The sequence below is a fragment of the Salvelinus alpinus genome, chromosome 5, assembly GCF_045679555.1.
Source record: "Salvelinus alpinus chromosome 5, SLU_Salpinus.1, whole genome shotgun sequence".
NCBI lineage: Eukaryota > Metazoa > Chordata > Actinopteri > Salmoniformes > Salmonidae > Salvelinus > Salvelinus alpinus.
The window spans coordinates 79,123,144-79,150,701 of NC_092090.1; the positions used below are offsets into that span (position 1 = coordinate 79,123,144).

Below are 27,558 nucleotides of genomic sequence, written 5' to 3' on the forward strand. Positions count from 1 at the left end.
AAAATGGTAACCTTTATTTAAACTAGGTAAGCCAGTTAAGAACAAATTCTTATTTACAATGACGGCCAAACCCGGACGACGCTGGGCCAATTGTGCGCCGCCCTATGGGACTCCGAAATCACGGCCGGGTGTGATACAGCCTGTTGTATTGTTATAATGAACAATTTGGGTCTATTATTTGTGTCGAGATATTTTATCTTGAATTAATATTTAAATATTCATATAGTGGAAATTAATAACGTTTTTTGGTTAATTTCCTATTTACACAGAAGTGAGCCCTCGCCAGTTTTGTACTTACCTCCTCTCTTCGTCGCTAGATGGCTCAAATTAATCATTTTTGTGTGGACAGTGCCACGTTCGGTTGCCAAACGTTGTCGAACGTTGCAGATAGAAATGCCATGACTTGAGTCGACACGATTGTTTGTTCTACATAACATATTTATTGCGGAACGTTCCAAAACGTTGTGTCCTGCTGAACGCGCCCCGCGAATGAGCCAGCAGTGTTCTGTTTCTATGGCAATGACACTTACGCCCTAGATACAGCTCGACGACATGCGTAGCAACCGCCAGGTTAATCAATTACATTTTAGACTAAAATCACATTTTCTTTTACACATTTATACATTTTCATACATGTATTCCCATCTATTTCAGAGTGTCAAATCATAAGTCATGAAACAAACGAAATGTTCTTGAACATTGTTACTACTTTCAGTAGTATCCCATGATGCATCGCCTTATTTTGTTGTAGCTGAGGGTGATAAGAAGACTGACACAGCCCATCCATCCTGTTTCTGCCGACAGAAGAGGAGCCTTTGGCATCATCAACGATAACAATGCCTAACATGGCAGAACGGATTTAGCCACTGTAGCAATTACGACAAGAATTTATATATTAGAGAATATTCGACGATATTATCATATTTTTTTTAGGGTAGGTATCACGGTAGGTTGTTAAATGTATAAACCCTTTTCCTCTCTGTTTGGTCAGTGGTAACACAGCAGCAGGACCCCTCCTCGATTGAACCTGCCTCTCTGGTTAACGTTATCTATATATCTATCTAGTTAGCTAAATTAGCATAGCTATCTATCTATTTGCAATGGTTCATTTTTTTGTCATGCTTTGTTTTGGAATGGTAAAATGCAATGGGGCGATGGTGAACATAACACGATCTTCAAAATCACCTTCACATGCAGCATTATAACTAGAGCTAGCTTCCAATAATTTTAGCTTACGCGTTAGCTTACCACGATTTTCTTGGTTGGATAGCTACCTAGCCATGTGTGACTGGATAGCTATCAATAAGTAATACTAGCTGACTTGCTGGTTGGTTGGCTACACAATGCCAAATGTATTTAACTTTACTAGCTATCTATGACACGTTTAGCTAGCTAGCTATTTAGATTTGGAATGCAATAAGACATGTTTACAAACATGTTAAGTGGCCTTAACCAATTGTTATGGACTGTTCAACGTTCGTCTCAATTACTGTGAACATTAAATTAAACAATTAGTTAACTACGGTATATGGCTAACATTAGCTAACTAGCTTTGCTGTCAAATCGATTTTGGATTGGAAAGTGCTGGTTGGTTGTCAGAAGCGCGTGTGATAGTCGGATCGGGTGCTGTCCGCAATGCAGGTGCTGAAACCTTAAACGCTCTACTATAATTTTGTAGTAGGGCAATTCCATGGTAACAGGATGATGCTGGGACTATGCTCACTTTAAAATGTATGCCAAACAAAAACTAACGATTGCAAAGTTAAACAAACCACACAACTCTATGCACGACTTTTCACAATTTCCACTGAAAATTGTACAAAAAACGATTTACTTGTAGAAGAGAACAGTTCTATAGTTGCCATGGTACGCTAATAGCATCCTAAGCACAGAGCGCCTGTAAATTTGTACATATTTTGTTATTTTTAGGTGTTTTTAATTGTTTTTGAAAACTATTTTGTTTTTGATAACATTTCATGTGTCTGCAGATTGACTGAAAGGTAAAACTTTTTGGCTAGCCTTTTTTATGAAAAGATGCATCTGGACATATTGTTTTACCTGGTGTAACAGTATAACTTTACGTCGTCCCCTCGCCCCGACACGGGCGCGAACCAGGGACCCTCTGCACACATCAACAACGGTCGCCCACGAAGCATCGTTACCCATCGCTCCACAAAGGCCACGGCCCTTGCAGAGCAAGGGGCAACACTACATATTGGTTTCAGAGCAAGTGACGTAACTGATTGAAATGCTACTAGCGCGTACCCGCTAACTAGCTAGCCATTTCACATCCGTTACACTGGCTGCCAATTCCTGATCTTTTGAGAACATAATTTGAGGAGTTGCGTGCAGCATGAGAGGAATGGGAGATGGAGGAATACAGCAGAAGACTTGTAGAGAGGACGATTGGCTACTATTCTGAACTTTGTGTTGTGAGCTTTCTGGAACCCAGAGCTGCTGAGGCATCACCCAAGTGGGTGCTGCACAGAGTGGAAGAGGAGAAGTCCAGTGGCTATAGGACTCCGGCTGGTTCCCAGACTTGCCCTGTACAAGATCATCAGCAGACTCCATCACCATCACCTACCGTTCTCTGTATAGCTCCCTTCACTCAAGCCATGAGCTGCCCCTCTCCATCTTTGGAGGATGAAGCTATCAAAGACTTGTCCTCTATTGGTTGACCTGTCATTATATTGCTTGTTTGATTTTTGCTCTTGAAGCGATTTGAGATTCTATGAAAAGTGCTTTAGAAGTGTAATATGCATGCACAAGGCCTACTTTTAACAATTTCCACAGAAAGTTTTACAAAAACACATTTACTTGAAGAACAGTGCAGATGCAAAGTTTAATAAAATAATGACTGCACAAACAGCACAAACTGTCATTCTGTTATCAAACTTTGCATCTGCACTGTTTTTCAAGGTAATGTGTTTTTGTAAAATTCAGTGGAAATAGTTAAAAGTAGGCCTTGTGCTTATAGTTGTATAGTTTGTTTAACTTTGCAAGCGTTGGTTTTTGTGTAGCATAACATTTTAAAGTAAAATATGATTCTCAGCCTCATTCTCTTATCGTGGAATTGCCCACTAGCATAAGGTATGTCTGACTTGCTTTTCCATTTGAATGACTAATGAATCCTACAAGGACACAGTGTCTTATTGCTGCAAACCCAACTGGCTACCTGGCTGTTATGGTGAAAAGTGGAACTGTATAGATTTAATTTGGCACATTTTCTAGCCGATAAATAAATATAGGCTAAATGTCTTAATTGATTCTCCCAAAGCACATGGAAAGTTAATTATATCAACTGGAACAAAGTAGCCATTCAACAAAAGCATTTGCTCCACACCCACCCATCATGGTCCATAGGAAAGCTGTGAGTTCATGATAGCTCCAGCATACTCTTGAGGCAGCACCTGGCTAGGTGATTCATAAGTGATTTTCTAAGTCTTACAGTAAGTGTGTGAGACTTCTCCCCTCTTTTTATCACATGGGGTGTGTCTGGAGCGTTAATCTGTTTTAGCGAAGGATGGTAGCTAGTGTGACTTGCTGCTGCAGTTCATTGATTATTTATGTCTTCTGTGAGAGGAAATGCTTGTTGGTGTGTAAGCGGAAGGGAGAGAGGAAAGGGGAGTTGTCACTTATCACAGATATTCCATTTTATCTTCAAAAGCAACATACATTTTGGATAACTGAGTATACCAAATCACTACAAAGGCAGAACGAGGGTGGAGGGTTGTACGTTGGTGATGTCATTAGATAATGTTGTTAATTTAATTTTGTCCTGTAATGTCACTGTGCTATCGCATTATCCGTAGTGATGGGAAAGGATTCTGGGAAGTAACCAGGCTTACTGGCATGATCAATGGGAACCTATCAAGCCTGATGCTTGGAAGGGGTGTGTGAGTGTCTGCCATCCATGGTTTACAGGAAGGACTCAGGATTACTCATCTATTATAAATTATCTCTCATAGTGCACTCTTTATGACACATCAGTCACTCTCTCTTTCTGTGATTACTCTGCTGTGTTGGGAGGTCAACTGGTGTCCTTTGCTTCTGTACACACAGTGAGAGAATTTGACATGGCATTGCTATCACTGAAGAGCATGTCTTAAGAGGTGACACACAATTTATTATTCATGTTAGTAAGATGATGATGCAATAGGGAGAAGCTATGAGATGTTTTATTGTAGCTTGCTAATGTATTCAGGGGGAAGGCTCTCTGCACTCAGAGGGGAAAATCAATGTGCTGTCTACTCCCGACTCAGTGGTGTTGTCTGGGAGAGATTGAAGACAATGGGGCTGCTGCTCTGTTCTGACTGACTGATGGTCTCTTACCTCACCCCTGGGCGCCGTCTCTGGCTGAGTACTGGATGCAAGGATGTCCAAGGAGGGAGGAAGGGAGGGAAGCAGGCCCAGCCTGCTGCTGGAGACTGGCTGCATCATGCTGCACCCTCTGTCACTGATGTTTGCTAATGTTCTCAAGATCTCTGAAAGCATTCTGTATTTACCCTCAGCAGCCTCATGTGCTTTGTGTACTGAAGTGGAGGAGTAGCCTGAGGTTCCACCTAGAGTTTGTTTGTCCTTTTGTAGCCTCGTTTTTTGGATGACCTGTTGATAATGACCTATTCGGCCTATTATATACTGGATTTTTTTACTGGGTTAAAGTAGGCCTTTTGGCCAACCAACGGCGATGCTGATGAATTGTTTCCCCCTGAGGTTAGTCTTCTTTAGACGTAGACTGCCCACTGATGATAAAATCAATAGCTCAACATCAGCGTTTGTAAGCCAATTAGAGTAAGCAACAAAGGTATGAGCCTATGTGCCCCCTCTCTCCTGGCAAAAAGCATTATAACGGTATTGACCGAGTAGCATTCCAAAGACAATCTCGAGATCAATAGTGTGCAATTTTTTTTTTTTTTTTTTTTTAATATCCTGTGTGTCATCATGTTTGGGCATTAGGCTAGTGACTACTTTAGCAAGCCCAAGCAAGTGGCCAGGAGTTTGGATGGATTTGATGGTATTGTCTTGTAGTCGTAGTGACTGTTCAGTGTATCGTCCAAAGAGGATTATCATGGTCACTGTCATTGGCAGGCAAAGTAAAGCTGGAGCACATCCCAGATGTCTATGGGTGAAAGGGTGAGCATTTAGGTTCAGCACTGAACCCCAGATGGTACGACTCTTGTTTTGATGTTGTCTGTTTGTCGTCTGTGTTTGCAGGTCTCTAGGACTGGTGTGTGTCTGCTGCATTGTCTGCCATGGCATCCCACAATGGTACCCTGGAGAATCAGCTGCACAGCGCCCAGAAGAACCTGCTCTTCCTCCAGCAGGACCATGCCAAAACACTGAAAGGTCTACATGCAGAGATCCGCAGACTACAACAGCACTGCACAGGTGAACATGCTGAACCTCGAATTGAACATGAACTGTGGCCACTATACCTAAATACATACACTTCATACTGCTACAGAATATAAAAACAAACTAGCGCAACCAAAATAAAACATTTTGAACACCTGGATTGCAAGCACACTAGATAGACTATTACATTCTGAGTGTACATGCTGAATACTCATTTACAGTTCTGCCTGAACAACATGCACAGGTACATTAGATCACAGAACAGCAGCACTGCAAAGTTGAACAGGATTAAACATGAACAGACCACACCAGGGATCTTCAACTGGCGGCCTGCGAGACAAATGTGGCCCGCAGACTATTTTATTTGGCCCCTAAATGTTTTCTGAGCCCAACATTTATTACATTTTGTTATTACATTTTTGTTTTTTAGACATAAAAGATTAGGAATTTACCTCCAAATTATTTGAATTTAGAAAATGTATTCCCAACTGTTTCCACTCATAAATAGAGAGACATACATTACCGTTGAAAAGTTTGGGGTCACTTGGAAATGTCCTTGTTTTTGAAAGAAAAGCACTTTTGTCCATTAAAATAACATCAAATTGATCAGAAATACAGTGTAGGATTGTTAATGTTGTAAATGACTATTGTAGCTGGAAACGGCAGATGTTTTTTAATGGAATATCTACATAGGTGTACAGAGGCCCATTATCAGCAACCATCACTCCTGTGTTCCAATGGCACGTTGTGTTAGCTAATCCAAGGTTATCATTTTAAAAGGCTAGCACAGCTGAAAACTGTTGTGCTGATTAAAGAAGCAATAACACTGGCCTTCTTTAGACTAGTTGAGTATCTGGAGCATCATCATTTGTGGGTTCGATTACAGGCTCAAAAGGGCCAGAAACAAAGAACTTTCTTTTGAAACTCGTCAGTCTATTCTTGTTAGAAGGCCAGCATCCCGGAGTCGCCTCTTCACTGGTGACATTGAGACTGGTGTTTTGCGGGTACTATTTAATGAAGCTGCCAGTTGAGGACTTGTGTGGCGTCTGTTTCTCAAACTAAACATTGTAATGTACTTGTCCTCTTGCTCAGTTGTGCTTGTGCTCCGGAGCCTCCCACTCCTCTTTCTATTCTGGTTAGAGACAGTTTGCACTGTTCTGTGAAGAGAGTAGCACACAGCGTTGTACCAGATCTTCAGTTTCTTGGCAATTTCTCGCATGGAATAGCCTTCATTTCTCTGAACAAGAATAGACTGACGAATTTCAGAAGAAAGTTCTTTGTTTCTGGCCCCTTTGAGCCTGTAATCAAACCCACAAATGCTGATGCTCCAGATACTCAACTAGTCTAAAGAAGGCCAGTTTTATTGCTTCTTTAATCAGGACAACAGTTTTCAGCTGTGCTAACATAATTGCAAAATGATTTTCTAATGATAAATTAGCCTTTTGAAATTATAAACTTGGATTAGCTAACACAACGTGCCGTTGGAACACAGGAGTGATGGTCGCTGATAATGGGCCTCTGTACGGCTAACTCGATTTTCCATAAAAAAATCTGCCGTTTCCAACTACAATAGTCATTTACAACATTAACAATGTCTACACTGTATTTCTGATCAATCTGATGTTATTTTAACGGACAAAAAACAAGTACTTTCGAAAAACAAGTACATTCCTAAGTGACCCCAAACTCTTGAACGGTAGTGTATGTGGTTGTGTACCAATGTAATCGAGGTTTGAAATGATTGTTTTTGTCTGTTTGGGCTTCTTGTGTCAATTTGCAGTGTACAAATTATTTATAATTATGTTCCGGCACCCTGACCATCCGCTCAAGAAAAAAAATCGGCCTGCGGCTGTACCTAGTTGATGTCCCCTGGACTACACCATAAGTAAAGCATGACACCCTGAGCCACAAACCAGAGCACACCACAGGGTGGCTAGCCAGGGCCAGGTCCATTAATTCCATCGCTCTGTGCTTTGGCCGATTTGTCAAATGTCCTTGGACAACCTACTGCTAAGCTGGCCTGTGACTCTCACTAATCCTGACCCATCTGTAGAGGCCTGCCATCTCACCTCTCTCCACTAGATACCTGCTTCTGCATAGGCTCTCTGAATAGCATGCTCCTTGATGCCACTGCACCGCTCCTGTCAGAGCTGAAGCTTTCACTTCCCGGCCTGATCCTCTTCTCTTTTCACAGACTTGACCTATGAGCTGACAGTGAGAAGTTCAGATCCAACAGGTAAGACGTTTCCCAGGCCTTCCTCTATTATGGGACCCCAAGTACACACACATCCACACAGGTATCTGTTTCACACGTCACATTCCATTGCTAGAGCAATTGGCCTGACTTTCTAGCTCAATAACTAATAGCATAGTTATTGAGAGAATACTATGGATCTTTACTGGGATTGGCAGGCAGGGTCAATTAATTTTCACATGATTTTTCTGTATATTTAATTCTGTGGGAATCGTTTCTCTCTGTGTTTTGACTTGACTCTGCTGTCATTGTGTAAGTAATATAGGCCCTAGCAGTGCAGTGCATTGTTGGACAGAGACATGGAATATATTTGATGTATTTTGTAGCCAATAATGTTTTACCAATCGCAATTACTTTGACACTGATTTCAATTTGATTGGAAAACTTTAGGATTATGTGCTTTCAAATTAAAATGATATATTTTCTGCAAACTATCGTGCTGGCAGTTGTATTGTTAATGATGTTATGTAGCCTATGTGAACTAAGAATCACTCAATATATATAAAGTTCAGGCTCTGCCTTCACCCTGGCTGTTCAACAGTGGCAGTGACAGTGAACAGCCCAGGCCCTAAAACCTACAACGCTATTAAATAAGACTTTCTGCAGCAGAACAGAACAGAGGCCTGTGTATTTCTTTGCCCTGGGAATGGGAGAAAGCAGAAGGCTAGGGCTGTATCCTGGTAACACTTTTCCACCCAGGAAACTGCGCTGCAGCCAGAACCGCCTGCTGTTCAGGGCACTGTCCTCCTTTCACAGTCAGCTCATTGCCTAGCTCACAGCACAGCCCCCCTCCCATCCCCCATATTACCATGGACATGTAACAGAGTCAAACAGTCTGAATTATATACACAGGAGAACTGCCCATCATGGGCATGCATTAGAACCACATGGAGGTCTAACCTTGGAATCTGACCTGTAGGCTAGTAGACAGACTCAAAGAATTGATCAATAATTACAGGACATCTATGCAATGGGGAAACAATATAGCAATCAATGTGATGTTGTTAGATATTCAGTCAGTAATATAGAAACAGTGTTAACAATGGGAAGACGTTAAAGCTCTGCCAGTAAACCTGTCAGTAAACAGTTGGAACTAAGCCCTACTACCCTCATGCTGACCTTTCAGGACATCATTACAGTCCTGATTAAGCCGCTGAAATAGCTCTATATACTAGCCAGAGAACAATGGGCTGATACACACTTTGTAGCATCTATAGCCATGGACCCAAGCAAAAAAATATGATAGGAAAGTAAAAACATCCTTTTGCTGAAATCGGAACTGTTTTAATCAGGCTTGATCTTTGGGCTACATTGGCTTGATATTTGATGTATTTTGTGCTACTGAATTATTGAATGGGAAATCAGTCAGTTCACTGTTACAGAATAAGAGTAGGTTCAGGTTGTATTTTTTTTATTTTTTTTTATTTAACCTTTATTTAACCAGGTAGGCAAATTGAGAACACGTTCTCATTTACAATTGCGACCTGGCCAAGATAAAGCAAAGCAGTTCGACACATACAACAACACATAGTTACACATGGAGTAAAACAAACATATAGTCAATGATACAGTGAAAAAAAAATAAGTCTATATACAATGTGAGCAAGTGAGGTGAGATAAGGGAGGTGAAGGCAAACAAATATATGTATAAATAAATAAAAATATAAAAAGGCCATGGTGGCGAAGTAAATACAACACAGCAAGTAAAATAAAACTAAAAACACTGGAATGGTTGGTTTGCAGTGGAAGAAAGCGCAAAGTAGAGACAGAAATAATGGGGTGCAAAGGAGCAAAATAAATAAATAAATACAGTAGGTAAAGAGGTAGTTGTTTGGGCTAAATTATAGATGGGCTATGTACAGGTGCAGTAATCTATGAGCTGCTCTGACAGCTGGTGCTTAAAGCTAGTGAGGGAGATAAGTGTTTCCAGTTTCAGAGATTTTTGTAGTTCGTTCCAGTCATTGGCAGCAGAGAACTGGAAGGAGAGGCGGCCAAAGGAAGAATTGGTTTTGGGGGTGACCAGAGAGATAAACCTGCTGGAGCGCGTGCTACAGGTAGGTGTTGCTATGGTGACCAGCGAGCTGAGATAAGGGGGGACTTTACCTAGCAGGGTCTTGTAGATGACCTGGAACCAGTGGGTTTGGCGACGAGTATGAAGCGAGGGCCAGCCAACGAGAGTGTACAGGTCGCAGTGGTGGGTAGTATATGGGGCTTTGGTGACAAAACGGATGGCACTGTGATAGACTGCATCCAATTTATTGAGTAGGGTTTTGGAGGCTATTTTGTAAATGACATCACCGAAGTCGAGGATTGGTAGGATGGTCAGTTTTACAAGGGTATGTTTGGCAGCATGAGTGAAGGATGCTTTGTTGCGGAATAGGAAGCCAATTCTAGATTTAACTTTGGATTGGAGATGTTTGATGTGAGTCTGGAAGGAGAGTTTACAGTCTAACCAGACACCTAGGTATTTGTAGTTGTCCACATATTCTAGGTCAGAGCCGTCCAGAGTAGTGATGTTGGACAGGCGGGCAGGTGCAGGCAGCGATCGGTTGAAGAGCATGCATTTAGTTTTACTTGTATTTAAGAGCAATTGGAGGCCACGGAAGGAGAGTTGTATGGCATTGAAGCTCGCCTGGAGGGTTGTTAACACAGTGTCAAAAGAAGGGCCAGAAGTATACAGAATAGTGTCGTCTGCGTAGAGGTGGATCAGAGAATCACCAGCAGCAAGAGCGACATCATTGATGTATACAGAGAAGAGAGTCGGTCCAAGAATTGAACCCTGTGGCACCCCCATGGAGACTGCCAGAGGCCCGGACAACAGACCCTCCGATTTGACACACTGAACTCGATCAGAGAAGTAGTTGGTGAACCAGGCGAGGCAATCATTAGAGAAACCAAGGCTGTCGAGTCTGCCGATGAGGATGTGGTGATTGACAGAGTCAAAAGCCTTGGCCAGGTCAATGAATACGGCTGCACAGTATTGTTTCCTATCGATGGCGGTTAAGATATCGTTTATGACCTTGAGCGTGGCTGAGGTGCACCCATGACCAGCTCTGAAACCAGATTGCATAGCGGAGAAGGTATGGTGGGATTCGAAATGGTCGGTAATCTGTTTGTTGACTTGGCTTTCGAAGACCTTAGAAAGGCAGGGTAGGATAGATATAGGTCTGTAGCTGTTAGGGTCAAGAGTGTCCCCCCCTTTGAAGAGGGGGATAACCGCAGCTGCTTTCCAATCTTTGGGAATCTCAGACGACACGAAAGAGAGGTTGAAAAGGCTAGTAATAGGGGTGGCAACAATTTCAGCAGATAGTTTTAGAAAGAAAGGGTCCAGATTATCTAGCCCGGCTGATTTGTAAGGGTCCAGATTTTGCAGCTCTTTTAGAACATCAGCTGACTGTATTTGGGAGAAAGAGAAATGGGGAAGGCTTGGGCGAGTAGCAGAGGGGAGGGCAGTGCTGTTGTCCGGGGTAGGGGTAGCCAGGTGGAAAGCATGGCCAGCCGTAGAAAAATGCTTATTGAAATTCTCAATTATAGTGGATTTGTCGGTGGTGACAGTGTTTCCTATCTTCAGAGCAGTTGGAAGCTGGGAGGAGGTGTTCTTATTCTCCATGGACTTTACAGTGTCCCAGAACTTTTTTGAATTTGTGTTGCAGGAAGCAAATTTCTGCTTGAAAAAGCTAGCCTTGGCTTTTCTAACTGCCTGTGTATACTGGTTTCTAGCTTCCCTGAAAAGTTGCATATCACGGGGGCTGTTCGATGCTAATGCAGAACGCCATAGGATGTTTTTCTGTTGGTTAAGGGCAGTCAGGTCAGGAGAGAACCAAGGGCTATATCTGTTCCTGGTTCTAAATTTCTTGAATGGGGCATGCTTATTCAAGATGGTGAGGAAGGCATTTTTAAAAAATGTCCAGGCATCCTCTACTGACGGGATGAGATCAATATCCTTCCAGGATACCTCGGCCAGGTCGATTAGAAAGGCCTGCTCGCTGAAGTGTTTCAGGGAGCGTTTGACAGTGATGAGTGGAGGTCGTTTGACGGATGCAGGCAATGAGGCAGTGATCGCTGAGATCTTGGTTGAAAACAGCAGAGGTGTATTTGGAGGGCAAGTTTGTTAGGATGATATCTATGAGGGTACCCGTGTTTACGGAATTGGGGTGGTACCTGGTAGGTTCATTGATAATTTGTGTGAGATTGAGGGCATCAAGCTTAGATTGTAGGGTGGCTGGGGTGTTAAGCATGTTAAAATTTAGGTCGCCTAGCAGCACGAGCTCTGAAGATAGATGGGGGGCAATCAGTTCACATATAGTGTCCAGAGCACAGCTGGGGGCAGAGGGTGGTCTATAGCAGGCGGCAACGGTGAGAGACTTGTTTTTAGAGAGGTGGATTTTTAAAAGTAGAAGTTCAAATTGTTTGGGAACAGACCTGGATAGTAAAACAGAACTCTGCAGGCAATCTTTGCAGTAGATTGCAACACCGCCCCCTTTGGCCGTTCTATCTTGTCTGAAAATCTTGTAGTTGGGGATGAAAATGTCAGAATTTTTGGTGGTCTTTCTAAGCCAGGATTCAGACACGGCTAAAACATCCGGGTTGGCAGAGTGTGCTAAAGCAGTGAACAAAACAAACTTAGGGAGGAGGCTTCTAATGTTAACATGCATGAAGCCAAGGCTATTACGGTTACAGAAGTCATCAAAAGAGAGCGCCTGGGGAATAGGAGTGGAGCTAGGTACTGCAGGGCCTGGATTCACCTCTACATCACCAGAGGAACAGAGGAGGAGTAGGATAAGGGTACGGCTAAAAGCTATGAGAATTGGTCGTCTAGAACTTCTAGAGCAGAGAGTAAAAGGAAGTTTCTGGGGGCGATAAAATAGCTTAAAGGAATAATGTACAGACAAAGGTATGGTAGGATGTGAGTACAGTGGAGGTAAACCTAGGTATTGAGTGATGATGAGAGAGATATTGTCTCTAGAAACATCATTGAAACCAGGTGATGTCATCGCATATGTGGGTGGTGGAACTGTGAGGTTGGATATGGTATAGTGGGCAGGGCTAGAGGCTCTACAGTGAAATAAGCCAATAAACACTAACCAGAACAGCAATGGACAAGGCATATTTACATTAAGGAGAGGCATGCTTAATCGAGTGATCAATAAGGGTCCAGTGAGTAGAGGTTGGTTGGGGTCACGGCGATCCAGACAGCTGGCCGGGTAGATGGCTATCGGTAGCAAGATAGCATAGTATGGAAGTCTATTTGTAGATACCTCGTGCGTTTCCGTCGGTAGGTTAGTGGGGTTCCGTGTGGTAGAGGGGATCAAACCAAATTGGCAAAATAGATATAGTGACCCAAGAAAGAAAAAAAAAAATAATAATAATAATAATAATTGTCCGATATACTTATTCAGATAGCAGCCGATAAGACAGCTAACGGTTAGCGGGCCCCAGATGAGCGTTCAGGTAACGTCGGGACGGAGGTGCCAGTTGGATAACTCCCTCGGGCAGATAACGTCGGCAGTCAGTCGTGAAGGCCCGGTGGGGCTCCGTATCTGCAGCAACAACAAAACAACAAAAAACGGGTCCGGATAGGTGACTGTAGCCCAGGAATGGCTGATGGAACTCCTCAGCTGGCTAGCTCCGGAATGATTTGAGTTTGCTCCGGGATCGACGTAAGCCAATAGTCACACGGTTTGCAGCTAGCTAGCTGCAAATGTCCAGAGCCTGCGGCTGAAATCCGGGGAAACTGAGAGAAAAAAAAGTCCCGGAATGCTCCGGTCCGAGTCGCGTTGCACAAAAGTGCCGGTAGATTATCGAGCTGACAGGTAACGTGTCTCAATGTTACCTTGTGAGTCCTGTAATGGGGAGGTGTTCTTCCTGGCTATGTGCAGTGCAGACAGTGTGGTACTGTGGGGATTGTCGGAGACAGTAGCAGGTTAGTGTTGGACATCATGCAGATTGCAGTGCAGGAAATTAGATGATGTGCCACAGCACTAATGCACAGTCTGCAACTTACTTAGTACAGCAGGCAGGACTCAGCGGCTCTAGATGGGGTCCAAAACAAAGACAACATCCCCCTTCTCAGCTGGTAGAGAAACATATCATCACCCCCACGCCCCTAATAGGAGAAAATTGCAGCTCTTAAACACAGACATGGACAACACCCCCCCCCCCCCCCCCCCCATTAAGCAGTAGAAAATCGACATATACTCTAGTATTAGATGTAGATGGTTGTGTTGGGTAGATATCATTATCTAGGATCTATGGTATGCTTTAGGCCTATCTATCTGCTACAGAGAGCTAATAGCTAGGCTATATCTGTACCGTAGCTGATTGTGAATGTGTGTTTGATCATTGGGTTGGGGGGAGGCGATGTGTGGGCAGTGTTGAGCTGGCGAGGGAGGAGGATGGGCAATAATGAAGGTCAGAGGAGAGCTGTGCCCTGGCTATGGACCAGAGCTGTATTATGAGACAGGAGCTATTGCCTCTCGCTCTGCCCACTGCTGATGAGTCTCTGTAGACATCCCTCTCGCCCACTCACATCAGCTGATAGACTCAATCCGTGGCCAGTGGGTGCACTTAAAGTGCCTATGGGCAATTAGTGTGTGTGTGGGAGGGGTGGAAGGTTGGATGTACAGTATGTGTAGCCTATATTTTATACAAAATTGCTGTGTGTGTGTGTGTGTGTGTGTGTGTGTGCGCGTGTTAAGCATTATTAGGATTTAAGTGACAGCTTTTTGTATTTCGTTTGTAGTATCTGACATGTACACATGCCTACGGTATGTTGACTGCAGATGGTAGCCCTACCAGACCCAATAGGAAAACAGCCTTATGTATTCCTTATGGAATATTTTGAGAGGAATGGACCATGTTTTATTGTGGATCCAAATGAAGCAGGCTACTGTATTGGTGACGGTGAATACTGGGTTTCTGATGGTTGTGTGTGTTTTGTCTTCAAATACAGGTCTAACAGTGTGATTTGTTTGTGTTTGTGCAGACAGCAGTGAGGCGCGCTGCAGGGAACTGCACAGTAAGTGCGAGGAGCTGGAGGCTCAGCTGAAGGTGAAGGAGGAGGAGAACACGGAGCTGCTTAGAGACCTGGAGCAGAAGAACGCCATGATCTCTGTCCTGGAGAACACCATCAAGGAGAGGGAGAAGAAGTACCTGGAGGAGCTGAAGATAAAGAGCCACAAGCTGGCTGTCCTGTCTGGGGAGCTAGAGCAGAGAGCCAGCACCATCGCCTACCTCACCTCTCAGCTCCACACCACCAAGAAAAAGCTCCTGGCAGGCAGTTCCTCCGAGGCCAGTCCCAACGTCAGCCCTGTGAGCTCCTACAAGCCCACCCCTCCCCCAGCTAAAGACCGGCAGCCTGGCCCTGAGACCCCTCGCCGCCGCATGAAGAAGAGCCTGTCTCAGCCGCTGCACTCGGAGTTAACCGAGGTGTACCGGCTGGGTTCTGATGGGAGGAGGATGGTCCTACGGGAGGCGGTGGATGCAATGCCCGACCCCACCCCCTTCCTGCAGGCATCTCGAGACATGCCTGATCTGCAGATGGTACGAGACCGGCCTGCCGTCATACCCCCCATCACCTGTGATCGCTCGTCCAGCCACAGCCCGGCACGGGACCGGCAGCACCATGCACACATGGGCGTTGCACACCGCATCCACCATTGCACCCCTCCCGTGGTGCCTCCTCAGCCAGAGCTGGAGATCCTGGCTGTGGACCAGGTCAATGGGGGCAAGGTGGTGAGGAAGCGCTCTGGGGCAGACAGAACAGTTTAACACACTCACACACAAGAGCGAGAAGGAGCGTCACCTACTGTATAAATCACCTGCTTTTTATGCAACACTGCAATGAGCAAAGAATGTAAAATGGAAAACAGACAAAAAAATACCACCATGCCAAATGTTTTGTTTTGAAACACATGTGACTTACACATCCTGTCCTTTTTTTGCTTTGTGTCTCATTTCACTCTGTCATACATTGTGCACATAAACTTATCCGCCAAACATCTGCATTATTGCCTGCTTACCTGGTGAAACCATACACATATTGTCATTGTTACTACCAGGGGTGAAAGTATATTTCATTTCTTACCAGTGCGGGACTACAGAAATTACAGTAGTCTACTTTGCTGACACGGACAAACGGATCAATAAAAACAATGTTGTCTGATCCATATAATTGGCCTACGAAAAGGGGAGACACAAATACAATATGACGACCATCTAACCTAGAGGAGGAAGTTATTGTCCAAAGACAAACAAAAGTGGCACAGACCCAATGACAAAGACACTGAATATACGCACTCCAGGGATATGGCCGATGTTTTCCGCTACTGCCAATATGATATGCTACTGTTCGCACAATTCAGTTAATAATTTTGATAACTAAAAGACAGATTGACAATATTTCCATTCATCTCTTTAAAGTAATTAGCCAACAGTTTTTCTGTGTATGGTTTCACCTGGTGAAACCATACACATATTGTCATTGTTACTACCAGGGGTGAAAGTATATTTCATTTCTTACCAGTGCGGGACTACAGAAATTACAGTAGTCTACTTTGCTGACACGGACAAACGGATCAATAAAAACAATGTTGTCTGATCCATATAATTGGCCTACGAAAAGGGGAGACACAAATACAATATGACGACCATCTAACCTAGAGGAGGAAGTTATTGTCCAAAGACAAACAAAAGTGGCACAGACCCAATGACAAAGACACTGAATATACGCACTCCAGGGATATGGCCGATGTTTTCCGCTACTGCCAATATGATATGCTACTGTTCGCACAATTCAGTTAATAATTTTGATAACTAAAAGACAGATTGACAATATTTCCATTCATCTCTTTAAAGTAATTAGCCAACAGTTTTTCCGCGATTGTACTTTTATTGTAATATGCCTGGCTGGGTCTCTGCTTTTCACTGACAGTCACAACTCAACAATCATCAACATTATATATACAGTTGAAGTCAAACGTTTACATACACTCTAGCCAAATACATTTAAACTCAGTTTTTCACAATTCCTGAAATTTAATCCTAGTAAAAAAATCCCTGTTTTAGGTCAGTTAGGATGACCACTTTATTTTAAGAATGTGAAATGTCAGAATAATAGTTGAATTACTTATTTCAGCTTTTATTTCTTTCATCACATTCCCAGTGGGTCAGAAGTTTACATGAACTCAATTAGTATTCGGTAGCATTGCCTTTAAATTGTTTAACTTGGGTCAAATGTTTCGGGTAGCCTTCCACAAGCTTCCCACAATAAGTTGGGTGAATTTTGGCCCATTCCTCCTGACAGAGCTGGTGTAACTGAGTCAGGTTTGTAGCCCTCCTTGCTCGCACACACTTTTTCAGTTCTGCCCACAAATGTTCAATAGGTTGAGTTCAGGGCTTTGTGATGGCCACTCCAATACCTTGACATTGTTATCCTTAAGCCACTTTGCCACAACTTTGGAAGTATGCTTGGGGTCATTGTCCATTTGGAAGAACAATTTAACTTCCTGACTGTCTTGAGATGTTTCTTCAATATATCCACATCATTTTCCTACCTCATGATGCCATCTATTTTGTGAAGTGCACCAGTCCCTCCTGCAGCAAAGTACCAACACAACATGATGCTGCCAACCCCGTGCTTCACGGTTGGGATGGTGTTCTTCGGCTTGCAAGCCTCCCGCTTTTTCCTCCAAACATAACGATGGTCATTATGGCCAAACAGTTCTATTTATGTTTCATCAGACCAGAGGACATTTCTCCAAAAAGTACGATATTTGTCCCCATGTGCACAGTTCCTAACTCTAGTCTGACTTTTTTATGGCGGTTTTGGAGCAGTGGCTTCTTCTTTGCTGAGCGGCCTTTCAGGTTATTTCAATATAGGGCTTGTTTTACTGTGGATATAGATATTTTTGTACCTGTTTCCTCCAGCATCTTCACAGGGTCCTTTGCTGTTCTGGGATTGATTTGCACTTTTCGCACCAAAGTACGTTCATCTCTAGGAGACAGAACGAGTCTCCTTCCTGAGCAGTATGATGGCTGCGTGGTCCCATGGTGTTTATACTTGCGTACTATTGTTTGTACAGATGAACGTGATACCTTCAGGCATTTGGAAATTGCTACCAATGATAAACCAGACTTGTGGAGGTCTACAATTGTTTTCTGGGGTCTTGGCTGATTTATTTTGATTTTCCAATGATAAGCAAAGAGGCACTGAGTTTGAAGGTAGGCCTTGAAATACATCCACAGGTACACCTCCAATTGACTCAAATGATGTCAATTAGCCTATCAGAAGCTTCTAAAGCCATGACAGAATTTTCTGGAATTTTCCAAGCTGTTTAAAGGCACAGTCAACCTCTGACCCACTGGAATTGTGATACAGTGAATTATAAGTGAAATAATCTGTCTGTAAACAATTTCTTGAAAAATGACTTGTGTCATGCACAAAGTAGATGTCCTAACCGACTTGCCAAAACTATAGTTTGTTAACAAGAAATTTGTGGAGTGGTTGAAAGACAAGTTTTAATGACTCCAACCTAAGTGTATGTAAACTTCCGACTTCAACTGTGTGTGTGTGTGTGTGTGTGTGTGTGTGTGTGTGTGTGTGTGTGTGTGTGTGTATATATATATAAATACAAAAGTATGTGGACACCGCTTCAAATTAGTGGATTCTGCTCTTTCAGCCACACCCGTTGCTGACAGGTGTATAAAATCGAGCACAAAGCCAAAGGATCTCCATAGAGAAACATTGGCAGTGGAATGGCCTTACTGAAGAGCTCAGTGACTTTCAATGTGGCACTGTCATAGGATGCCACCTTTCCAACAAGTCAGTTTGTCAAATTTCTAGAGCTGCCCCGGTCAACTGTAAGTGCTGTTATTGTGAAGTGGAAATGTCTAGGAGCAACAACGGCTCAGCTCAGCCACACAAGCTCACAGAACGGGACTGCAGAGTGCTGCAGCGCATAAAAATCATCTTCCCTCGGTTGCAGCACTCACTACAGAGTTCCAAACTGCCTCTGGAAGCAACGTTAGAACTGTTCGTCGGGAGCTTCCTTGAAATGGGTTTCCATGGCCAAGCAGCCACACACGAGCCTAAGATCACCATGCGCAATGCCAAGCATTGGCTGGAGTGGTGTAAAGCTGGCCGCCATTGGACTCTGGAGCAGTGGAAACGCATTCTCAAGAGTGATGAATCACGCTTCACCATCTGGCAGTCAGACAGACAAATCTGGTTTTGGCGGATGCCAGGAGAATGCTACCTGTCCCAATGCATAGTGCCAACTGTCAAGTTTGGGGGAGAAGGAATAATGGTCTGGGGCTGTTTTTCATGGTTCGGGCTAGGCCCCTCAGTTCTAGTGAAGGGGAACATTAACACTACAGCATACAATGACATTGTAGACGATTCTGTGCTTCCAACTTTGTGGCAACAGGTTGGGGAAGGCCCTTTCCAGTTTCAGCATGACAATGACCCCGTGCACTAAGCGAGATCCATACAGAAAGGGTTTGTTGAGATCGGTGTGGCAGAACTTGACTGGCCTGCATAAAGCCCTGACCTCATCCCCATCGAACACCTTTGGGATGAAGCCCAACATCAGTGCCCGACCTCACTAATGCTCTTGTGGGTGAATGTTCCAACATCAAGTGGAAAGCTTTCCCAGAAGAGTGCAGGCTGTTATAGCAGCAAAGAGGGGACCAACTCCATATTAAGGCCTATGATTTTGGAATGAGATGTTTGATGTGTAAGTGTCCACATATGTTGTGTATTTGATATTTGCTGCGTGCGCTGCCCAAATTGCGGGCACTTCCGACTGTAGCCTAGGCAATTTAAAACATTTATTTTTTATTTTTAAGAAGCCAATGATCCTCTATGGCCAAGTCATGCTTTCTGTTGTAGTTATATAATTTTGGCAATTCAATGTACTTTAGGGAAAGCTTCCCCTAGCATTATGGACACGCCGCCTAAGTTTTTAATGTGGCATAAACAACACCAGTCATTATGTTTTCATCTGATTGTTAATCAGTCACTCAACAAAGGCGCTCCTGTAGGCTACTCGCGCACATTCGTCCACTCACAAAATAATTTCAACATCCAAACCCCAACAGTGCACTGTGCACCCGCAATTTGATGAATGGAAAGAGACATCTGTTACAAAACCCCTATGTGTATTGTAATGACATTCTACGATTGTCATTAGGCCTAGATTTGTAGTATGAATTGATTCATCAACTGCGAGCCTTGGGTCTCTGCCACTCATCTCCGCCTTGTCCACGAGCATCTCCGCCACTCAGCTCCCCGCCTTGACAAAATGTAAGTGTTCTCCTCAAACCACAATGCAATTCGGATCGAATACCAGCCGGTTTCCAGTCAATTCGCAAATGTGTCATGCGGCTGACCTGCAGTAATGTTAAATAATGCTGTAATGGCCTATCGTTATTTGGGCATGTTGTATTAATTGTGATAGGCTCACGTTTTACCGGTATAACCAACAATTTATTTAGCCAGGACGCTGTATGGGACAGATATCGCCTTACTTTCACCCCTGGTTACTACTACAGTTAAGTTATCCATCCATACTTCATCTGGTCAGCAATATTGTCCAGTCATGTCAACAAGCTACTGTATATAAAGTATACAGCTACGTACATGCTATAGAAGTTAACTTATTAAACTAATACTCCCTGAATGTTATTCATCTTATTGTGATGTCATGTCAATATATGGACAAAACAACAGGAAAGAATCACACAAATGAATAGGTAATTGGCAAGTTCTTTATGCTGTTTAAGAATGGGTCAAATAGGGCGGTGTACAGTATGTGTTCTTTAGGTGTAAGTGGAAGCAAGAGTGAGGTGTGTATGTGTCATGTATGTGACACAAAAATGCCAATGTCATAGCTTTCACTAAGACATTGTAGACACGCAACTTTGTATGACATATGTCCTTTATGATATCTGTAAATATGTAATGGATTTATTTATTGGTTGGTTGTTTTACTTTAATATAGAAAAATACATCCCAAGTATCAAAATAATGGCATTATATAATCACTTATTGTCATTCTTCTCACATCACACTTGTTCTTGAATACTATGTATATGACAATATATTAAAGTGGTCCTTTTTCTTACTAATGTGGTGTGTGTTGGAAAGAATCTAACCTCTGTCAAAGGCTTTCACAACGTCAGCGAAGCATGGGAGCCGAGCCTAGGAAGAATCTGAAGCAGAAACTGCTTGAAGTTTCAGGCTTCCAGTGGACATACTGTAGGATGAGAAACATGCAGTGGCAATTTAAGCATGTAAAACTTGGTGGGGCAAACGTAATATCTTTAGACGCATGCCAGCAAAGCCACTACACAACACAACACTAAACAATACATTAATTGTACTATAATGGTGACAAACGGTGCCCACAAACTGTTAGGGCCTACATAAAGCGGTCCAAACAGCAGAGCTTTCTTTTCAGCACCATGCAGTGAATTAGTCCTTACCCCTGCTACACCTGGCTATCAGCAGAGCCTTGTCTGGAAGCGAAACATTTAATTCAGCCTCATTAATTGTTTAAAAAAAACATATACTACCGTTCAAAAGTTTGGGGTCACTTAGAAATGTCCTTGTTTTCCATGAAAACATACATGAAATGAGTTGCAAAATGAATAGGAAATATAGTCAAGATGTTGACAAGGTTATAAATAATGATTTTTAATTGAAATAATAATTGTGTCCTTCAAACTTTGCTTTTATCAAATAATCCTCAATTTGCAGCAATTTCAGCCTTGCAGACCTTTGACATTCTAGTTGTCAATTTGTTGAGGTAATCTGAAGAGATTTCACCCAATGTTTCCTGAAGCACCTCCCACAAGTTGGATTGGTTTGATGGGCACTACGTACCATACGGTCAAGCTGCTCCCACAACAGCTCAATAGTGTTGAGATCCTGTGTCCTCTTGCTCAGTTGTGCACCTGGGCCTCCCACTCCTCTTTCTTTTCTAGTTAGAGCCAGTTTGCGCTGTTCTGTGAAGGGAGTAGTACACAGCGTTGTACCAGATCTTCAGTTTCTTGGTGATTTTTCACATGGAATAGCCTTCATTTTGAGCCTGTAATCGAACCCACAAATGCTGAAGCTCCAGATACTCAACTAGTCTAAAGAAGGCCAGTGTTATTGCTTCTTTAATCAACACAACAGTTTTCAGCTGTGCTAACATAGTTGCAAAAGGGTTTTATAATGTTCAATTAGCCTTTTAAAATGGTATACTTGGATTAGCTAACACAACGTGCCATTCAAACACAGGAGTGAATGTTGCTGATAATAGGCCTCTGTACGCCTATGTAGATATTCCATTTAAAATCTGCCGTTTCCCGCTACAATAGTCATTTACAACATTAACAATGTCTACACTGTATTTCTGATCAATTTGATGTTATTTTAATGGACAAAATGTGCTTTTCTTTCAAAAACAAGGACATTTCTAAGTGACCCCAAACTTTTGAACTGTATAGCTGATATGGCTGACTTGCTTAAACAAATGTTGTTTCTACTGACAATTGAGATGTGAAAACTATGGCATAAGGGGTAGACGAGCAGATAAGAGGCAATCCGTAATTTCGATAAAGACATTAACGAGCGAGCTAGGACGGACGTAGTCAACATAAATATTTGTTCAGCACTTTTGAAATGTACAGCAACAGAATTCAGAACATGGGCCGTTCTTACAGTATTCTCCCTGTACACCAAGTCAGAACCGTAGGATAAATAAAGGGGGCATATAAGCAGACAGTGAAAGCTCTTACAATATTCAATGATTACATTTCTGTTAAACAGGCTATAGGCTACATGTGCACCACCAAGTCAGAAGAGTAGGCTAAATTATGAGGGGGAAATGGACAAAATTATTAGGGTGAGGCACATGGGCTACTAACAGCTTCAAATCAAATCAAATCAAATCAAATTTTATTAGTCACATACACATGGTTAGCAGATGTTAATGCGAGTGTAGCGAAATGCTTGTGCTTCTAGTTCCGACAATGCAGTAATAACCAACAGTAATCTAACCTAACAATTCCACACTACTACCTTACACACACACACAAGTGTAAAGGGATAAAGAATATGTACATAAAGATATATGAATGAGTGGTGGTACAGAACGGCATGGCAGATGCAGTAGATGGTATAGAGTACGGTATATACATATGAGATGAGTACTGTAGGGTATGTAAACATAAGTGGCATAGTTTAAAGTGGCTAGTGGTACATGTATTGCATAAAGATGGCAAGATGCAGTAGATGATATAGAGTACAGTATATATACATATGAGATGGGTAATGTAGGGTATGTAAACATTGTATTAAGTGGCATTGCTTAAAGTGGCTAGTGGTACATTTTTACATAATTTCCATCAATTCCCATTTTTAAAGTGGCTGGAGTTGGGTCAGTATGTTGGCAGCGGCCGCTAAATGTTAGTGGTGGCTGTTTAACAGTCTGATGGCCTTGAGATAGAAGCTGTTTTTCAGTCTCTCGGTCCCTGCTTTGATGCACCTGTACTGACCTCGCCTTCTGGATGATAGCGGGGTGAACAGGCAGTGGCTTGGGTGGTTGTTGTCCTTGATGATCTTTATGGCCTTCCTGTGACATCGGGTGGTGTAGGTGTCCTGGAGGGCAGGTAGTTTGCCCCTGGTGATGCGTTCTGCAGACCTCACTACCCTCTGGAGAGCCTTACGGTTGTGGGCGGAGCAGTTGCCGTACCAGGCGGTGATACAGCCCGACAGGATGCTCTCGATTGTGCATCTGTAGAAGTTTGTGAGTGCTTTTGGTGACAAGCCGAATTTCTTCAGCCTCCTGAGGTTGAAGAGGCGCTGCTGCGCCTTCTTCACAACGCTGTCTGTGTGGGTGGACCAGTTCAGTTTGTCCGTGATGTGTACACCGAGGAACTTAAAACTTTCCACCTTCTCCACTACTGACCCGTCGATGTGGATAGGGGGGTGCTCCCTCTGCTGTTTCCTGAAGTCCACAATCATCTCCTTTGTTTTGTTGACGTTGAGTATGAGGTTATTTTCCTGACACCACACTCCGAGGGCCCTCACCTCCTCCCTGTAGGCCGTCTCGTCGTTGTTGGTGATCAAGCCTACCACTGTAGTGTCATCCGCAAACTTGATGATTGAGTTGGAGGCGTGCATGGCCACGCAGTCGTGGGTGAACAGGGAGTACAGGAGAGGGCTCAGAACGCACCCTTGTGGGGCCCCAGTGTTGAGGATCAGCGGGGTGGAGATGTTGTTACCTACCCTCACCACCTGGGGGCGGCCCGTCAGGAAGTCCAGGACCCAGTTGCACAGGGCGGGGTCGAGACCCAGGGTCTCGAGCTTGATGACGAGTTTGGAGGGTACTATGGTGTTAAATGCTGAGCTGTAATCGATGAACAGCATTCTCACATGGGTATTCCTCTTGTCCAGATGGGTTAGGGCAGTGTGCAGTGTGGTTGCGATTGCGTCGTCTGTGGACCTATTGGGTCGGTAAGCAAATTGGAGTGGGTCTAGGGTGTCCGGTAGGGTGGAGGTGATATGGTCCTTGACTAGTCTCTCAAAGCACTTCATGATGACGGAAGTGAGTGCTACGGGGCGGTAGTCGTTTAGCTCAGTTACCTTAGCTTTCTTGGGAACAGGAACAATGGTGGCCCTCTTGAAGCATGTGGGAACAGCAAACTGGGATAAGGATTGATTGAATATGTCCGTAAACACACCAGCCAGCTGGTCTGCGCATGCTCTGAGGACGCGGCTGGGAATGCCGTCTGGGCCTGCAGCCTTGCGAGGGTTAACACGTTTAAATGTTTTACTCACCTCGGCTGCAGTGAAGGAGAGCCCGCAGGTTTTGGTAGGGGGCCGTGTCAGTGGCACTGTATTGTCCTCAAAGCGGGCAAAAAAGTTGTTTAGCCTGTCTGGGAGCAAGACATCCTGGTCCTCGACGGGGCTGGTTTTCTTTTTGTAATCCGTGATTGACTGTAGACCCTGCCACATACCTCTTGTGTCTGAGCTGTTGAATTTCGACTCGATTTTGTCTCTGTACTGAGACTTAGCCTGTTTGATTGCCTTGCGGAGAGAATAGCTACACTGTTTGTATTCGGTCATGCTTCCGGTCACCTTGCCCTGGTTAAAAGCAGTGGTTCGCGCTTTCAGTTTCACGCGAATGCTGCCGTCAATCCACGGTTTCTGGTTTGGGAATGTTTTTATCGTTGCTGTGGGTACGACATCGTCAATGCACTTCCTAATGAACTCGCTCACCGAATCAGCATATTCGTCAATATTGTTGTTGGACGCGATGCGGAACATATTCCAATCCGCGTGATCGAAGCAGTCTTGAAGCGTGGATTCAGATTGGTCGGACCAGCGTTGAACAGACCTGAGCGCGGGAGCTTGTTGTTTGAGTTTTTGCTTACTACATACACTTCGTATTACTTTCTTAGTTATAGTATACATATCTCCCTGGCATATTACATCATTTATGCAGCAGCATACGATACATTTTTGGACTCTAGAAGGAGGCCAACATCTCGACTTGGAATTCTGAGTTGGATGACCGTTCAAAATTGTTTTCCGTATTTTCCCAGTTGGAGTTAGTTTTATCCGAGTTCCCAGTTGTCTTGAACTCACAAAAGTACGAGATTTCCCAGTTCAGAGTTTCCAGTTGTTTTGAACGCGGCAGAAGTCATGCTGGATTGACAGCATGGCCAATGTATTCAAACTTTTCTGGCCCATGGCGTTACTCCCTTTTCCATAATATCCAATTGGTAGTTACGATCTTGTCTCATCGCTGCAACTCCCATACGGACTCGGGCATAGTCAGCTGTGACACAGACTGAGATTGAACTCGGAGCTGCAATGGCGCATTAGTACTCATTGTTGAATTGGCAATTTCCCACTTGTTGTGTATTGATACGTTTTATCTATAGTTTCTCTTCATATGACAAGGATTGAAAAGGATTTGCCAGTAGATTGCTGACTTAATGCATGATGATGACTCCTTGTCTAGCTTGCTAGTTAAGATTTAGAAAGTATGATGTTGACATGATCAGTCCAATCAAAGCTATGGTAGATATAACGCGATTTGACATTTTATCTGTGGCCAATGACCTTGAGCCTTCTTGGATGAGCACTTCTAATGTAAGTCTATGGCAGCATCCAAGGGGCTTGAATTTTCGAGCTCTACAAAAGAAATCAGCCAAGATCTCAGAAAAAAAATTGTAGACCTTCACAAGTCTAGTTCATCCTTGGGAGCAATTTCCAAACGCCTGAAGGTACCACGTTCATCTGCACATAAATCAACTTGGGGGAGTGGACATTTACTGCTGAGGCCTTAGAAAACACTGGAACTATTGTATCTCTCTTGCAAGTTTGTATAGCTGTAGCATGGACTTGGTCTGAGGAGTAGCAGGTAATGACATATGCAGTGACATCACTAGGGCTGGACTTCAGGCTTAATAAAATAACTTGGGACGATTCCTATGGGGCAGAACTCGTGAGAGACATCAGTTGTATATGTGATGTTTGATCTTTGACTTCTGTCTACAGCTGTACATGTATTTCGATTAAAATTGTTATGATTTATAAGTGCACATTTTGAGTGTTCCTTATTTGTTAAGTAAATAAAACGGAGCACAGAAAAACGGAACCAACATTTGGCGAGCTTGCCAGGAGGGAGTGAGTGCAACGCTACTGGACGGAACCTGAACCCCCTTCTCTGATCACCAAATTGTAAGGTAAGCAGACACCTGTTATATCGAAGTCTGTAATTTATAACATTTTACATTTTACATTTTAGTCATTTAGCAGACGCTCTTATCCAGAGCGACTTACAGTAGAGTGCATACATTTTATTACATTTTTTACATACTGAGACAAGGATATCCCTACCGGCCAAACCCTCCCTACCGGCCAAACCCTCCCTAACCCGGACGACGCTATGCCAATTGTGCGTCGCCCCACGGATCTCCCGGTTGCGGCCGGCTGCGACAGAGCCTGGGCGCGAACCCAGCCCAGCCTGGGCGCGAACCCAGAGACTCTGGTGACGCAGCTAGCACTGCGATGCAGTGCCCTAGACCGCTGCGCCACCCGGGAGATATAAGAAGTGGATGTTCAGTGTTTCGCGGGTATGTAAAAGCGCCGCCTCCCTCTTGTAATTGTAAAAACAAAGGAACCTAAAATGTGCATGTATAAGTCAATGAATGTGTGGTAATTGTTGTATGTCAATGTGTGTTATATGTCATATGGATAAGAAGAGTAGCTCGCCTTCTAGCGTGTTGGGGTGCTGGGGTAACTTCCGGAAGGGTACTCAAGAGTAGTTAGGATCAGAAGCTGTATCTAGCGGGAAAGTTCTGAAAGAGGCGATAACCTATGGGGCACCTGGAAGATAGGAATAATATGTTGTCTGTCCTTATGTGTTTGGTGTGAGTGAAATGCGCAGTGGGTGAGGAGATAAACGAATCGAGAATTGGTTATTTATGATAAGGAGGAGGATAAGGAGGAGGATGAGGAACAGTATATAGACATTAAATTGGAATAGTATAAGAAAGGGATTTTTGGAAGTAAAGACAGCAGGAAGGAGTTCTGTCATTGTATAAGAAAAGGCAGGTTTGATAAAGATAATACCTATATGACGTATATTACCCTACACCCAAGGAACTAGTAATACCCTCAACATATTTTGTATTAGTTGACATACGACCTATAATTACTTGTAGGAGGATAGATAAGGATACTTTTAAGTGGAATTGGTGGAGAGGAGGTTTTGTTTTATGGGCATATGAGAAGACAGTGGAGGAAATAGAGTTAAAACTGATACAATACTATTGATATTATTGCAAGTTAGATAATAGGTAGGAAAGGCTAACATAGAGCACCTACACCATTATCATTACACGGCTGACTGTCAAATAAAACCAAACAGATGCTCACCATGTCTGCA

General features: G+C 43.5%; 1 protein-coding gene across 2 annotated transcripts; it reads left to right on the forward strand.

The window, feature by feature from the left end:
• Nucleotides 1–766: 766 nt before the first annotated feature.
• On the forward strand, nt 767–15,607 carry LOC139576877 (coiled-coil domain-containing protein 92-like). Of its 2 annotated transcripts, none has more exons than XM_071403436.1 (4): nt 767–946; nt 5,215–5,388; nt 7,550–7,591; nt 14,595–15,607. In XM_071403436.1, the coding sequence occupies exons 2-4, from the start codon at nt 5,253–5,255 to the stop codon at nt 15,377–15,379; spliced, it is 963 nt and encodes a 320-aa protein (XP_071259537.1). In that variant the 5' UTR covers nt 767–946; nt 5,215–5,252; the 3' UTR covers nt 15,380–15,607. The 2 variants fall into 2 exon arrangements, with proteins under 2 accessions (XP_071259537.1, XP_071259538.1); XM_071403437.1 differs by having other exon boundaries at nt 768–934.
• Nucleotides 15,608–27,558: the final 11,951 nt, after the last annotated feature.